This window comes from Engystomops pustulosus, chromosome 7 (assembly GCF_040894005.1).
Source record: "Engystomops pustulosus chromosome 7, aEngPut4.maternal, whole genome shotgun sequence".
In the NCBI taxonomy this organism is placed as follows: Eukaryota; Metazoa; Chordata; class Amphibia; order Anura; family Leptodactylidae; genus Engystomops; species Engystomops pustulosus.
Window position 1 is genome coordinate 120,450,720 of NC_092417.1, and position 16,914 is coordinate 120,467,633.

At 39.2% G+C, this 16,914-nt stretch overlaps 1 protein-coding gene across 2 annotated transcripts in view; it reads right to left on the reverse strand.

The window, feature by feature from the left end:
• Positions 1-16,914, reverse strand: part of TOX3 (TOX high mobility group box family member 3) — an 89,591-nt gene that overhangs the window by 8,845 nt on the left and 63,832 nt on the right. For both annotated transcript variants that reach the window (XM_072117698.1, XM_072117697.1), the window contains 3 exons: positions 7,524-7,793; positions 6,645-6,872; positions 4,519-4,599 (listed from right to left, as the gene is read on the reverse strand). In XM_072117698.1, coding sequence (XP_071973799.1) covers positions 4,519-4,599; positions 6,645-6,872; positions 7,524-7,793 — 579 coding nt within the window. The remainder of the gene's footprint in view (positions 1-4,518; positions 4,600-6,644; positions 6,873-7,523; positions 7,794-16,914) is intronic.

Below are 16,914 nucleotides of genomic sequence, written 5' to 3' on the forward strand. Positions count from 1 at the left end.
TGGGGTGACATAAAGCTGGCAAAAGCCTTGTAAAGCGTACCCTTGCCAGTGCTGGACAAGCTGCCTGCTCGCCTACTCTCCCTCGCTACTTGTCCCGCAGAACTACGCACTCTGCCGCTAGCGCTGTCAGAAGGGAAATACTGTTTCAGCTTGTGCACCAGGGCCTGCTGGTATTCATGCATTCTCACACTCCTTTCCTCTGCAGGGATGAGAGTGGGAAGATTTTGCTTGTACCGTGGGTCCAGGAGAGTGAACACCCAGTAATCGGTGCTGGAATAAATTCTTTGAACGCGAGGGTCACGGGATAGGCAGCCTAGCATGAAATCTGCCATATGCGCCAGAGTACCAACGCGTAAGAATTCACTCCCCTCACTGGCCTGACTGTCCATTTCCTCCTCCTCCAACTCCTCCAACTCCTCTTCTTCTGCCCATACACGCTGAACAGTGAAGGACTCAACAATGGTCCCCTCTTGTGTCTCGCCAACATTCTCCTCCTCTTCCTCCTCATCCTCCTCCACCTCCACCTCCTCCGATATGCGCTGAGAAACAGACCTCAGGGTGCTTTGGCTATCAACAAGGGAATATTCTTCCCCCGTCTCTTGTGACGAGCGCAAAGCTTCCGACTTCATGCTGACCAGAGAGTTTTTCAACAGGCCAAGCAGCGGGATGGTGAGGCTGATGATGGCGGCATCGCCACTGACCATCTGTGTTGACTCCTCAAAGTTACTCAGCACCTGACAGATATCAGACATCCACGTCCACTCCTCATTGTAGACTTGAGGAAGCTGACTGACCTGACTACCAGTTCTGGTGGAAGTTGACATCTGGCAGTCTACAATCGCTCTGCGCTGCTGGTAAACTCTGGATAACATGGTCAGTGTTGAATTCCACCTCGTGGGCACGTCGCACAACAGTCGGTGAGCGGGCAGTTGGAGGCGGCGCTGCGCTGCCCTGAGAGTGGCAGCATCTGGGCTGGACTTCCTGAAATGCGCACAGATGCGGCGCACCTTCGTGAGCAAATCAGACAGATTGGGGTATGTCTTGAGGAAACGCTGCACTATCAGATTTAACACATGGGCCAGGCATGGCACATGTGTCAGTCTGCCGAGTTGCAGAGCCGCCACCAGGTTACGGCCGTTGTCACACACAACCATTCCCGGCTTGAGGTTCAGCGGTGCCAGCCACAGATCAGTCTGCGCCGTGATGCCCTGTAATAGCTCTTGGGCGGTGTGCCTTTTGTCGCCTAGGCTCAGCAGTTTGAGCACCGCCTGCTGTCGCTTAGCGACGGCACTGCTGCTGTGCCTAGAGCTACCGACTGATGGCGCCGTGCCCACGGATGGTAGTTCGGAGGAGGAGGTGGAGGAGGGGTGGGAGGAGGAGGAGGCATAGTAGGCCTGAAACACCTGGACCGAGGTAGGCCCCGCAATCCTCGGCGTCGGCAGTATATGAGCAGCCCCAGGGTCAGACTCGGTCCCAGCCTCCACCAAGTTAACCCAATGTGCCGTCAGCGATATATAGTGGCCCTGCCCGGCAGCACTCGTCCACGTGTCCGTGGTCAGGTGGACCTTGTCAGAAACGGCGTTGGTCAGGGCACGGATGATGTTGTCTGACACGTGCTGGTGCAGGGCTGGGACGGCACATCGGGAAAAGTAGTGGCGGCTGGGGACCGAATACCGAGGGGCGGCCGCCGCCATGAGGTTGCGAAAGGCCTCGGTCTCTACTAGCCTATAGGGCAGCATCTCCAGGCTAAGCAATCTGGAGATGTGCACATTAAGGGCTTGGGCGTGCGGGTGGGTTGCACTATATTTGCGTTTCCGCTCCAGCGTCTGGGGTATGGAGAGCTGAACGCTGGTGGATGCTGTGGAGGATCGTGGAGGCGACGATGGGGTTTTTGTGCCAGGGTCCTGGGCAGGGGGCTGACTAGCAGCTGACACAGGGGAAGGAGCAGTGGTGTGCACGGCCGGAGGTGAACGGGCTTGTTGCCACTGAGTGGGGTGCTTAGCATTCATATGCCTGCGCATACTGGTGGTAGTTAAGCTAGTAGTGGTGGAACCCCTGCTGAGCCTGGTTTGGCAAATGTTGCACACCACAGTCCGTCGGTCATCCGGTGTTTCCTTAAAGAACCTCCACACTTCTGAAGATCTAGCCCTCGCCGCAAGAGCCCTCACCACGGGAGCTTCACTAGTTGACAGTGGCGCTGATGCACCAGCTCTGGCCCTGCCTCTCCGTCTGGCCCCACCACTGCCTCTTCCAACCTGTTCAGGTCGAGGACTCTCCTCCGTCTCAGAAGCACTGTGTTCACCCGGCCTCTCAACCCAGCTTGGGTCTGTCACCTCATCATCCTCCGATCCCTCAGTCTGCTCCCCCCTCGGACTTCCTGCCCTGACAACAACTTCACCACTGTCTGACAACCGTGTCTCCTCATCGTCGGACACCTCTTTACACACTTCCACTACGTCAAGAAGGTCATCATCACCCACAGACTGTGACTGGTGGAAAACCTGGGCATCGGAAAATTGCTCAGCAGCAACCGGACAAGTGGTTTGTGACTGTGGGAAGGGTCCAGAAAACAGTTCCTCAGAGTATGCCGGTTCAAATGGCAAATTTTCCTGGGAGGGGGCAGACTGGGGGGGAGGAGGCTGAGGTGCAGGAGCTGGAGGAGTGGGGATTTCGGTGACATGGGTGGACTGCGTGGAAGACTGACTGGTGGTGGACAAATTGCTCGAAGCATTGTCAGCAATCCACGACATCACCTGTTCGCACTGTTCTGGCCTCAACAGTGCTCTACCACGAGTCCCAGTAACTTCAGACATGAACCTAGGGAGTGTAGCTCTGCGGCGTTCCCCTGCTCCCTCATCAGCAGGTGGTGTCTCACCCCGCCCAGGACCACGGCCTCTGACCCCTGCAGTAGTTGGACGCCCACGTCCCCGCCCTCGTCCTCTACCCCTAGCCCTCGGGTTAAACATTTTTAAAATGAGAGTTATAACTTTTTTTTTTTTTTTACTTCTTTTTGTTTTTTTTTGTGTTTTTTTGTGTTTTTTTTTTTTTTTTGTGTTTTTTTTTTTTTTTTGAGTTTTTAAAACCAAACAATCCTATCCTATTGCTATGGCTATTTTCTAGCCAAGTATCAAAGGAAGCACACTACTATGCCAGATGAGATGACACTGAGTTAGTGCCTAATAGAAATCCAACCCCTACTGAATTTTGCCACTTCGGCCTTTGCTATGGATATGTGCGCCACTAAGCGCAGAACACAGCGGTCGCAAGTCTCACTACAAATTGCTCAGAATTGGCAAGTACATGCACTGCAGAAACTACAGCCACCAGCAGATCAACCAGAAATCAAATATATAGAACGCTACTGTAGGCTTCAAGAAGCTGTTTGTATTCTCCTATGGCTATTTTCTAGCCAAGTATCAAAGGAAGCACACTACTATGCCAGATGAGATGACACTGAGTTATTGCCTAATAGAAATCCAACCCCTACTGAATTTTGCCACTTCGGCCTTTGCTATGGATATGTGCGCCACTAAGCGCAGAACACAGCGGTCGCAAGTCTCACTACAAATTGCTCAGAATTGGCAAGTACATGCACTGCAGAAACTACAGCCACCAGCAGATCAACCAGAAATCAAATATATAGAACGCTACTGTAGGCTTCAAGAAGCTGTTTGTATTCTCCTATGGCTATTTTCTAGCCAAGTATCAAAGGAAGCACACTACTATGCCAGATGAGATGACACTGAGTTATTGCCTAATAGAAATCCAACCCCTACTGAATTTTCCCACTTCGGTCTTTGCTATGGATATGTGTGCCACTAAGAGCTAAACACAACGGTAGCAAGTCCCCCTGCTAATTCCTCACAAAATGGTAATAGATGCAAATTAAAATAAAAAAAGTAGAACGTTATTGTAGCCCTAAGAAGGGCTGTTGGGTTCTTTGAGAATCACTCCTGCCTAACAGTAAGCTAATAGAACACCCTAACGCTTTCCCTGACCAGCAGCAGCTCTCTCCCTAGCGGCATCCAGAGACAGAATGATCCGAGCAGCGCGGCCAGCGGCTAGTCTATCCCAGGGTCACCTGATCTGGCCAGCCAACCACTGCTATCGACGTGTAAGGGTACCACGTCATGCTGGGTGGAGTGCAGAGTCTCCTGGCTTGTGATTGGCTCTGTTTCTGGCCGCCAAAAAGCAAAACGGCGGGAGCTGCCATTTTCTCGAGCGGGCGAAGTATTCGTCCGAGTAACGAGCAGTTTCGAGTACCCTAATGCTCGACCGAGCATCAAGCTCGGACGAGCATGTTCGCTCATCTCTAATACCAACTTAATAAATGCAAAACACAAACAAATACCAAACATTCTGCAGCAGATCTGAATTCACATGAAAGAAATTACTGCCATGTGTGAAAAATTATACCACATGGGAATTCCTTCTAAAATGTAAAACACAATAGCAACATCCTTAGGAGGCTATACAGGTCCTAAATTATAAAAATATAACTATTATCACAATCCTTACCTTAGACACAAGACTGGCTCTGTAGGCTGCAAGAGCCTTTAAATATTCTTTTTTGGCAGCTTCAGTTTTCCGCTTATAAACCTGTAAGGAGATGGAATTTATTGATTTTATTACATTAATGTTATAAAAAAAATCACTCTTATGACATTGTGAAAATTGTGAACATTTTCATTTAAAGAAAAAAAAAGAATAACAAATAGAACAAAAAGAAATAAAATAGGTTGACATTTTCCTGCTAGTTTGCCCCTCTCCTTGAATACAGATTAATATGCAGAGCTGCATGTGTGTCAGCTGTACATGCTAATAAGAAATCTGCAGGTATTGATAGAAATATTAACAAAATTAACAAAAAATAGTAAATAACTAGAACTGTATCACTATAAAAGAACTTAATCCTAAACATTGTCGTGATATATATTTATCATTTACATAATTATAGAACTACTTCTTAGACAAGTGCAGTAAAAAAAGACCTAGAGAAATCTTTGGATAGTTTCTCCGGTTTCTTGAATGGTTGTGATTATGCTTTTCATGACTTCCTGCCTCCTAAAGCCTGGCCTTTGCTGCATATTTTTTGTGCATTCAACAAAGGCCCAGTTGTTGCACACAACTACAAATAGGCTTGATTAATCACCATCATTAAATCATAACAGGGGAAGTCTGGTAGAGAGCAGATGTCTTAGAAACTTGTACACAATGCCATCATGTTACATTAACAGACTCCAAATAATAATTAAAAAAAAAACATACATTTTATACCACAAAACAAAAAACACGTTCCTTCCAAAACTATGGGAAAAGCAGCAATCACTCTTAGCATATATTTATTTATCATATGATGTACATTAATCCTAAAATGTAGCACTAACATACTCTGCAGACCTTCACAAGTCCCTGGCAGAAAGTCAAATAACCCTTACAAATTATCAAATATGGAACAAAAAAATATTCCCAGTAGCTCAATTGCAAAATCTTTTGTTAAAGCGTAACTAAAACTTTGAAGCGTTTTTTTTTAATTTCTGAAATAGGGCGGTAAAATAGAGGTGAAACTAGTAAATATTGTAATATACTTTATTAAAAGGGTTTGCCCATGAAAGAAACATGCTATCACGGAGTGATGGTCAGTGTAAAATTCCAGTGTGTTGGCTGTAGGGTGTGGGGACTTTTTAAGCAGACACTTCATGATTCCTCTGTACTATGAGATGCTGTGTGCTGGCAATGTGCTTATAATATCAAGGTCCATGGTTTATTTACACTTTTATTTAGCTTCTAAACTTTATACCCTTTAAGGAGATATTTCCACAAAGACAAGATTCTTAAATATACACAGGATAACAAGATAACACATTCTCTGATTCAGTGCTATCACAAAAATACAACATTTCACAGATATAATTCCAACTTGTCCATCAGCCCAGATGTACACAATTTTGGTTGCCCCTGGATCCAAACATCAATCTTCTTATGACTAGTGTCGGGCATGGAAGATTATTTTAATGAAACTAAATATACAAGCTACAGACAGATAAAATCTATATAGCAGGGGAGGGATGCATATAGCAGAGCTGACTGTATGTTATAGTTCAGATGTAGCAGAGCTAAGAGTGTCATTCTGTTTTATATCCAACTCATGGATCTCATTATCTCTCATCTCAGATCTGTCTCATCTCTTTCAATGTGTCAGATACTAGTACAATGTTCAGGAGCTAAATGAGTGTATATAAACCTGTACCTGTAATCTATCCACACTATCACTACACTGAACTAGAGGGTTCATGAAGTGTCTGCTCAGAGAGTCCTCGTTCACACTCTGGAAACTTACACTGACCATCACTGAGTGATAGTTTTATTTTATGTTTCAGCTCCTGAGTAAAATTGCAAAGTAAGCGGGTTGAAAGAAATTATCTTTATTATGTAAAGATGACTGTGGGATTAAAATTTGAGAACTTTAAGAAAAGCAGCTTATATGTGCCTTGATACCTCTAATACTATTATTTCAGGGGAAAATGGTATTCACTGTAAAGGTGAAACGCAACTAGAGATAGAGACCGCAATATAAAGAATTACATTTTTTATGTACAAATGACAAATGACACCATTTTAAGAAAAGACACCATAAATATTACCTGTTTTTGCTCTTCTCCAAGACCATCCCACATGGAGGCAACAATTTTTGATACTTCACCGAACGTTGCATTAGGGTTCTGACCTTTGATTGCAGCTTGTGTATCTCTAAAAAACAAAGCGTATGCAGAGACGGGTTTCTGGGGCTCGTTTGGATCTTTCTTTTTCTTCTTCTTTGGTGTTTTAGGCTTTTTGCCTGAATCTGGTGCTGCTCTTTTTTCTCCAATAGTCTGAAAAGTTAATACAATATATATTTTAGTAAAATATTTGCTAATATTTTATTGTTTATTTATAATGTTGTCAAAGTTAAAACATTAGGTAATAGACTATTGTTATTAAATATACTTTGTGAATATAATAAGAATTTTATCACACTAGACCACATTATTAACAATTTTATAGTAATAAAGCAGCTGGAGTAGATTAAAATCATTTGACTTTTTTATGTAGTCTTTTAATTCATATTTCTGAATAATAATATACATTGAGCTCTTGTTTTGGCAGGCTGAACTCTCTTGTGAATTTTGTTCTTGAAGGTGAATTGAAAATAACTACACATTCTGCTGAAATGTAAATTATTTATAAATCTGCTATTACCAAGAAGAATGAAGTATTCAGATGCAAAAGTACTTTCTCCAAAAGAAAAAGAAAATAATGTCACAGCACTCATGACATACATCATGTCTGTAAACAGGATTAATCACATACTTAACACTGGCATTAGTATGTGCGCCATCGCAATGTAAACAATAAGAGTTACTTAGTTCTAAAGAGAGTCTAATATTTTGGATGGATTAGGAAAGATAATGTAAACCGAGTTCTGAAAACACTGGGTACGGGAATCAAAATGAACCAGATATAATCTGCATTAATATACGCACTCTGTTTGTTTCATCAACATCTTCTTCATTTACTGAACTGGAAGGAGATGGAGTGGCCGACTTGCTTGCTGGAGGTGAAGGAGACGTATGGGGAATGGAAGTAGTACCAATATTGAGTCCCAACTGTGCACTAAGCTGGGACTGGTTTATGGTGGTAAGTTGACTTTGAGATATTATTCCTGCTCGTGCTACATCGGACATGTGAACCAATGACCTCATGATTAGGGAGGGATCCTGGCGATACTGAGCCATCTGAGCGTGTCTTTGATCCTTAAAAACAAAAAATATTATGTTAACCCAGATATGTACATTTATTAACAAATAAAAATTTAATGATACAATGTCATTAGCACATGACAAGTTCTTCAATCACAATGCATATCATAATATTGATAGAGTTAGTAGTAAAAGAGGGATACATAATGACTAGAGATGAGCGAGTATACTTGTCCGAGTATACTGCTCGGTCGAGTATTAGCATACTCGGACCGGCTCGTTACTCGGACGAGTATCTCGCCGGCTCGAGACCGAGCAGTAAATTAATAAAATAAATTGAATAAAAGTATTTTTATTGTAAAAAAAAAATATTACACATGTTTGCAGATGTTTTACTTGCAAGAACACATTGAAATAACACTATTCTTCACTTTCCAGGTGTTCGCGCGTGTCTCCCGCTAGGTTCAGAGATGTTCGGAACACCTGGAATGTGAAGAATATTGTTCTTTCAATGTGTTCTGCACTTAAATGCTCCTGTATTCACTGTTTTTAATGTTTTAATTCTATTCTTCACTTTGCAGCTGTGCGCGCGTATCTCCGAACCTATCGGGAGACACGCGCGCACACCTGCAATGTGAAGAATAGAATTAAAACATTAAAAACAGTGAACACAGGAGCATTTAAGTGCAGAACACATTGAAAGAACACTATTCTTCACATTCCAGATGTTCGTGCACATCTCCTAACTTAGCGGGAGACACGCGCGAACACCTGCAAAGTGAAGAATAGTGTTATTTCAATGTGTTCTTACAAGTAAAACATCTGCAAACATCTGGATTTTTTTTTTTTTTGCACTGTTCTTTTACTGTTCAGTTTTATTAAAAAAATGCTCAGGTCTCCCATTGACTTCAATGGGGCTCGTTATTCGAGACGAGCACTCGAGCATCTGGAAAAGTTTGTCTCGAATAACGAGCACCCGAGCATTTTAGTGCTCGCTCATCTCTAATAATGACCATAAAATGTATTTAGGTCAGTAAGTCAATTATGAGTTCTGGTTCTGCAACACAGTGCACATATTATTGGATTCATATTATTGGAGGCTTGCTGACAATGGCCGTTGCTCACAAGTGAGTTCTATATATGTGCTGGATTTGCCCAACCTAGGACAAAAATGTCATGCTGAGTTCAATTCATTGATTCTAGGTTTGGTAAATTCAGAACAAACTCACTCTTGAGCAAAGGTTTTATGTATCTTCCCTTGTCATCATAGAATTTCAGTTACACTTTGAATTGTGTAAATATTTAGCAGGAAGCACCGCAGAATCACTTATTTGAGCTTTAGGTGTGATGATTGGATCTCACCGGCACACTGTTACAGATTGTCAAGAATGAGAGGCCTGGAGTTTCACACAGACTCCAGGCTTTCATGAGAATGAGTTGTCGCTACCCAATGATGTCATGGGAGCAATGTGATTAAGCAAAATACTTGTGTGTGTGTGCAAAGCTGACAGCAGCATTTTCAAGGGTTGACACCCATCAACACCGGTTGCCAGCACTGACTGCATGCATTGACTGTGTGCTTCATAATGCAGCTGGTGAGTCCTCGTCAAACATCCTTAACCCCTTAAGAAAGCAGCCCTTTTGTAGCTTAAGGCTCAGCCCCATTTTTTGTATTCTGACTTGCGTCGCTTTATATGGTTATAAGTTTTGAACACTGTTACTTATCAAAGTGATTATGAGATGCATAGGCTGACATTGTGCCTGTAAGATGACTTCATAGATGCCATCTTACAGGCCCTGCTGGCAGGAATGATCTGCGACCCTTGAAGTCAGCACAGGGGGGGGGGGAATCATGGGGAAAAGGCCCCCAGAAGGCAGTTTAAATGCCCAGGTTGCGATGACCACGGCATTTAACAGGTTAAACATCCGCAATCGGAGACCACTCCGGCAGCCGATATTACACTGGGGTGTCGGCATCAGTTCTGCATCCGAAATATCGGACACTGAGCGTTAAGTCACTGCCCTCAGCAGCTGATATATCGGATTATGAGCGCAAAGGGGCTAAAGGCTCCATGATGTATATCTTCATCAACCCAGTGAGCTGAATCCCAAACCCTCAATGTTCACCATGGACCAAAACATTGCAGTTTAGGTTCTAATCTTTACAATTCTTTTAAAACATGAAATCAAAATTACTGGTTAAAGATTTTGTCAATAAAGGCGGTCCCCAACTTAAGAACGCCCGAGCTACAGATGACCCCTAGTTACAAACAGACTTCTGAATGTTGGTAATTTACTGTACTTTAGCCTTAGACTACAATAAACAGCTATAACAGTTATCACATGTGTCTGCAATGAAGCTTTATTGGTAATCCTGGTTCTTATTAGAATCTAACATTTTTAAAATCCAAATGTTGCAGAGACCAAAAAAATTTTTGGCTGGGGTTACAATTATAAAATATACAGTTCCGACTTACATACAAATTCAATTTAAGAACAAATCTACGTAACCCAGGGACTGCCTGTAAATAGAAAAATTCTTAACATTCAGAAGCCTATTAATATTTTTTCACAGGCCCGCTAAACTATGTGTTTCACGCAATAGCTTAAACTATATACAACACTTTGGTTAACCTTGAGGATTTATATACCAAAAATATGCATAAATAACTTCTACAAGTCTCTGAACAATCAAAATGTTTATTCAAAATCAAAAATGTGATTATTCAACATCTAAAATGAGCAATCGTAGTAGATTTGACCTTTATTATAATAACTTTAATAAATATTTTTTGACATAAAACTTTAGATAGCCAATGTCAAGGCTGTAAGATAATATTTTAGATGTTCAAAAAATTATAACAATATACCAAGATGTCAGAATTCTTTGTGAATTAGAGCCAAATATTGTAAAAATCAACACGAGTGTTTTCATGTGCAGGTTGTGTTCTTAGAGGAATGTCACTGAAAGAACTCAATTAAGATTAGAATATTGGAAAATGTATGTCATCAGTGTATTTATTTTTACCTTTGGTTACTCTTTAACTGACAGAGATAACAGAGTAATCCAAGCTGTTTTTATACAACCGATCTCAGATCAACAGTAGGTGCTATCTTTCTGCAGTGGAGGAAGTCATTTTTATGTAAACACACAACTGATATGTGTATTCAATCACCAATCTTACCAAGCTTTCTCTGTAGTACCACCCCACAGGAAATGGAGCATCTGTCATCTAGTGAAATCAATGGATTTACTCTCAATTTGGTAATAATAATGGATGTATACTAATGTAGCAGTGCTATAAAATATGCAGCTTATCTGTAGTCAATAAAAATGTGCCATTATGTATAACTGTGCTAAAATCATCTAAATTATGGTAATAACACAGAATAAAAGAGCATATTTCTAATTGTTACCATTCTTTGAGTCACTGAGATTAGTAGACCGTCCACAATTTTTTTGTTACTCAGAAAATCTATTTTCAATCAGAGATATAACACTTTACATTTTCATTATCTATTTTACCAGGAGAAAGGTACAAAGCAAACGAAACACAATATATATTTTCTAAGAAAACTGCTTGTTTTTAATGAGCATACAAACACTCTTCACAGCACTTTGATTTACATGCTAAACTATGAAAAGAATTAGAGCAAGAACTGAGAAATCAGATCCAGCATGTGTTAATTTCTTTGACTCAACTAAATTTAAAAGTCAAAGCCATAAATTGACTTGATGTAAAATAAAATGTCACCAGCATAAGAACTTAACAGGCAGTAATAAAATGCCCATTTTCCCAACATGCCTTGTAATGACTGCTGAGAGAATGGCTTCAACAGTTTCTGCTGTGCCATTGTACATATTTTTTATGTGCTTTATCAAAGATACTCTTTTTAAAATGTACATTCTAAAAGAAAGCCTATAGTTCAGTTACAAAAATCATAAAGAATCCCCTGGTGGAGGATAGTATATAACTTAATATCACAGTTACCAAACTACTTTATTGTTTATTTATTTACATGTTCAACTAACTTCAAATGGTGTAAGGATAAGGATTAATAAACTGTCAGAATAATTACCAAATGTTTTATGACAAAATGATGATAATAAGCCATCATTTCCACTATTGCCATAGTGGATATCTTGCCCCCAAATTGTAAACTGTAGTGTTTAAGGTTAATGTTATTTTCTATTACACCCAGTACCCACAGTGTGGCCTGTAGAGTTACAGAATAGATTACTGTTGCAACAGGGGATATTCTCATAATCTAAATAGATGAAGGCACCACAGATAAAGCCTTACCTTACAAAGATCAAATAGAATATTAACCATGATTCTCACTCAAAAATACCTTTACTGTACAATAGTCTGTACTCTTATTTTATGTGTTAAGCATAAAATTTTTCTGATGGAAAATAAAGCCAATACTGGCATTACACAGATATTTAAAAACTGCAAAACCAGAATTGTGAATGTTGATCTGCAAAGAATTATTTATGTCTCATATCCATTATAAACAATCTTTCTCATTCTTCTTCTTTGAGCCTATTCTTTTTCATAGCTATTTAGCACCACTGCTGTAAACATTTGAAGGTGTGTAATTGTATTGAATGTAATTTCCACAACATCTATCAATCTCAGCTTGAAATAAGAAAAACCTTTGGCTGCTCGCTGATGATAATCCAAATCTTCTGCTAAAAGAAAGCTAGAAACAAGAGAAGCAACCTCACATAAGATGAATGATTATGGCCTTCAAAAATCTAGTTGTACTCTGGCTGTTAACCATAGTAATAAACATCTTCATAAAAATAATAAGTGCTTGTTTTAATAGAATGTTCCACGCATTAAACACATTAATGACCCATGAAATAACTGTTTTATCTGCAACACATTAGGCAACATAGCCCAAACACTGTATTAATTGAAAATGTGCTCATGTTAGCTAAATATAAGGTCATAAAGAGTAGAGACAGAAATATACGCAAAAGCTTAAAATGTTCTGTAAATGCTATCAAAAAGTGATGGTCAATTGTTCTGTTGTTGTCTTTCATATGTCAAATATTTTAAGACAGACTATAGCTAAAAATATATTAGCTGTACTATTCTTGATATAAGTACAAACATTAGAAAAAAACAAATTTTGCCAAATCCCTTAGCTGTCTCCAACTGTAATGTAAAAATCTAGCACAAGATAAACCTCTGTACAGTTCCAAAAATATACATAAAATCTTAGAAACAGTGGAAGCAATGGTTATTTATTTCTAGGTTTAGTCATCCATTAAATAGTTCTATTTCTTTTTTAGGATATTATGGAATAATGAAATTGAACATAAAATTGAATAACAATATCAAGGGTGTTAAGTATTCTTTAGATACAAATATTTGAAGGGACAGAACAGAGACCTTTCCAAAGATTTTTTATACCCAAGTCAGTGATCAGAACAAGGGGGCATCCTCTACGCCAAGAAGTGAAGGGGTTCTACCCTCACCATAGATAGGTTTCCATTGCCCACAAGATCAAGTCTATCTTAATGCTCTGTATGTATAATAATATTATGAGTTCACAATGAATTTTTGTCTCTAAATATGTTTATTAACTCTAAAATGAAGTTGTATGTTATTTTATCATCTGTATTGTTCATCTCAAGCTTATACAACTATGCTAATTACCGGATACTGTCATCTACCAATGAGATGACACCGGTTTATTTAAATAGTCTCTCATTTCCAATGTATATGTATGAACCAGAAGAAGCGCTCGACTCGAGCGCGAAATGCGTTGTTCGGAACTTATTTTATAGACTTTTATTTATTTATTTATTTATTATTGTGTACCTATTTTATAAAATTAAAAGATCTTGAAAATACCAAATGGGTCGCCCTAGCGCCATTCAAACGCTCAACATCTCTACATACATCCATTGGACTCACCATAGACAGGGACTCTTTACTGTGTAGTGAGGATGTGGATACTTTTTACATGTTCAAGAGGGACCTGGATGTTTTCTTGAGAACACATATATCTCTTTTATGGAAAAAAAAAAACTTCTTCAATCTTATATTTTGGACTTGATGGACCTATATCTACCATGATACTTTTTAAAACTACAAAAATGGGATCTGGCTTCTTGGAAAAAGGCCATGGGTTTGTGGAAATGTTGGAATGGCTAAATGAATAACACTTTTTGAGCATTTTTTTTTTTTACTGGCTTTTTAACTACAAGAGTCATAGGGATTCACTGGTATTGGCCCCTTGTCTCTGTCTATGCATTGTCAACATAAATATATATGTATCCATATTATAAGCCACTTCCTTAGTAGAGATAATTTCAGGTTTATAAACTTCTGTTTGGACTCGGTAGATACTCTTTGTAAGTATGACAGAATATATCACATATTAATCTGTCACACAAAACTACTCATTTTATAAAATGACAGAATTATTTTGCTCATCTTTATGTGTGAAGATTCCTTTGCTGGAGTTAGAATGTGTGAAAGTCAGACAAAGGGCTAATTACTTTAATGAGACATTAAAATCCAGCCATGATTAGGAAGTGTTAATGACAACCCTTCGTTTTACTCAGCCTGAATAGATAATTTTAAAAGCTAAACATTGGACTTTTACCCATGTACATGCTGTTTACTTATATACAAGCAGTTGATACGTATGGCAACAGCTGCTCTTTGTTAGATAGCCAAGGAATTCAACTGGGAACGTGTGTCTTAAGTCTGGCTTTGTGCGCCCGTTTTTTCTATTTGGCTTTTCTGCTGGTCTGCTGTGTGATCTTAGCGTTTTTCCTTATTGCTACCTGTGGCGTTTGAAGAGTTTAGGCTTTGGTAAATTTGCTACTTTTTCAAAAAGTCGCAAGTTTCACATCTGGAATCAGGCGATAGCCCATTAGACACTGCAGAAAATTGACCATGGGGAATTTTTATGGAGACTTTCTTAGGTGAAAAAAAAGTCACAAAATGCACATGTACCACAAAAAGTCAAGCGAAAAATTAGATTCATGTGTCCCAGTATCTTCAAGTTGGCTTCGAAAAGGTTTTTCAGTAATTTAGATGTGCCTAGGCTTTGAAAAAGATTTCATGTGCAGGCAGGATTTCGTCGCCTGGTTCATCCTGGTTTGAGCCTTATTGATCTTTGTATTTTGCCAGATTATGTTTGCTTTAGTATTGGAAAGTTGCAAAAAAGAACTCTGGTACTCTCCTGGCATTGGTTAACTGAAGATATTTTCTTTCTTCAATTTTTTTATTTTAAAAGTTGCAAATATAGAGTAGACCATAAACCAGATTTATCAAGCTGTCTGAGCTACTATGAAAAAGAGCTCCTTAGACACTATAAAAGACTGGTGCACTAGTCCAGCCTATTTATAAATCTCCTCTGATATACTTTGGACATGTGGCTCATTAGGGTTTTTCCAGAAATGGACCACAGCTATGTTACTTTTGTCTACTTTTGCATATAATCTTCATTATATGCAATATAGATGGTTAAATTTAATACCTGTAAAAAACATGGCTCTGCTTGTGACAAGAAAAATATTATTCCTAAGTTCTTTAACTCTTGATAAATGCTATTTTAAACATGTTACAATCAAGTCCAGAAAATTGGATCTTGAAATACTGAAAGAAAAAAAAGAGGAACCAACAAGAAGATGGATGAGTAGAATTACAAAATATCATGAGCACTTCATTGAGAAGCCTGAAGGCCTAAATACTAGATAGACCATAATTCACATGTTCACTTGGAGTCAATAACAACTTAATAATGCTGGTAGTAATGTACTAAATGGCTTCAAGAAATGTTTTGTACTGTATGGTATCACCTATATAACTAGAAGATTATTACAAATGATTAACTGGACACTGCCAGTATATAAGGACTCCGGGCTTTGTGTAATGTCTGTGTTTGTGAGAACACTGTGCTTCACAAGATACCCTTATTTCTACTGCATAAATATAGGTACATGAAAAGAGAACTTAAGTCTTTAAGTTTTATATTTTTACTCTGGGAATAAGGCCCTCTAGTAATGAATAGTAAATTTCTATAACATTATTCTTTCCTCACCCCAAAAAATAAATATTAAATATGTAAAAATAAAATACAGAATATCCAGCACTATTTAGTGCTTTCCATTATAGTGTCATGTTAGATATTTACATATCCACTTCAGCACACTATATTCATAATTCTGGAACAGAAGATGGAGATATGTACACTGTTCCTTTGTCTCCACCCAGATTTATCATCCTGTTGTGCCAATCGGAGATATTTATCAAGCCTTGTATATCAGTTTTGTGGTATACAAGGCATTAAAAAGTCCCAATTTCTGGTGTGGGACAAGGAAGTTGTGACTTAATTCCTCCTTCCACCATCGTCACCCTGGCATGCTACATTTTCAGTAGCTTGTGCTTAGATACTTAAGCATGTTATTACCTTAAATCTATACCACGCTGGACCGGTAATAGATTTAATTAGGGTCCAGTAATACCCTTATGTTGTGCAACTGTGTCGGGAGTATTAAGAATCAAGAACGATGAGCCATTCATAACAAATTCCTCCGATCATCTTCCAGAAGCTATTTTGAAAAAAGACAATCTGTGTTCCACATAGCTTTTGCCTCATTGTAGTCTTTAAAAAAGAGATTTTATAAGTCATGCAACTATAATAGATACTTGCTTGTTATGTTCTGGCTCGAAGTTCCCAAACAATTTAATTCCCTTCATTTGTACAAGTAATCATGGTAAATATATTTACCAGGCTTTAGATAGATTGTAAGCCATTTGTCTTCTTGATACGAGTTTAAGCACCAGGTAAGATTATAAATGTTTTCTCTCATTTAGTAAAACCTATTTAGCTTTTCCAAGCTAAAGATAAAAAAGGTCCTAATATAATATATTTGACTGGCTTTTATGTGTATATTGAGAAGAAAAAGAAGTTCTAAATTCATCAAAGCTAACCTTCTCTTACATACAACAGACTAAGCAGAAGAGAATGTTAACAAGTTCAATTTCCATTCAATCACCACTGCTGTTCTGAGAAGTGTTTCATTGCAGGAAAGAAATAAAAATAATCTATATGGTAATTATAAGGACAAATTCCCAAGTAACTTTCAGCTACATGAAAGGTCAGTTCTATTCAAGATATTTTATCAGTGCACTGCACATAC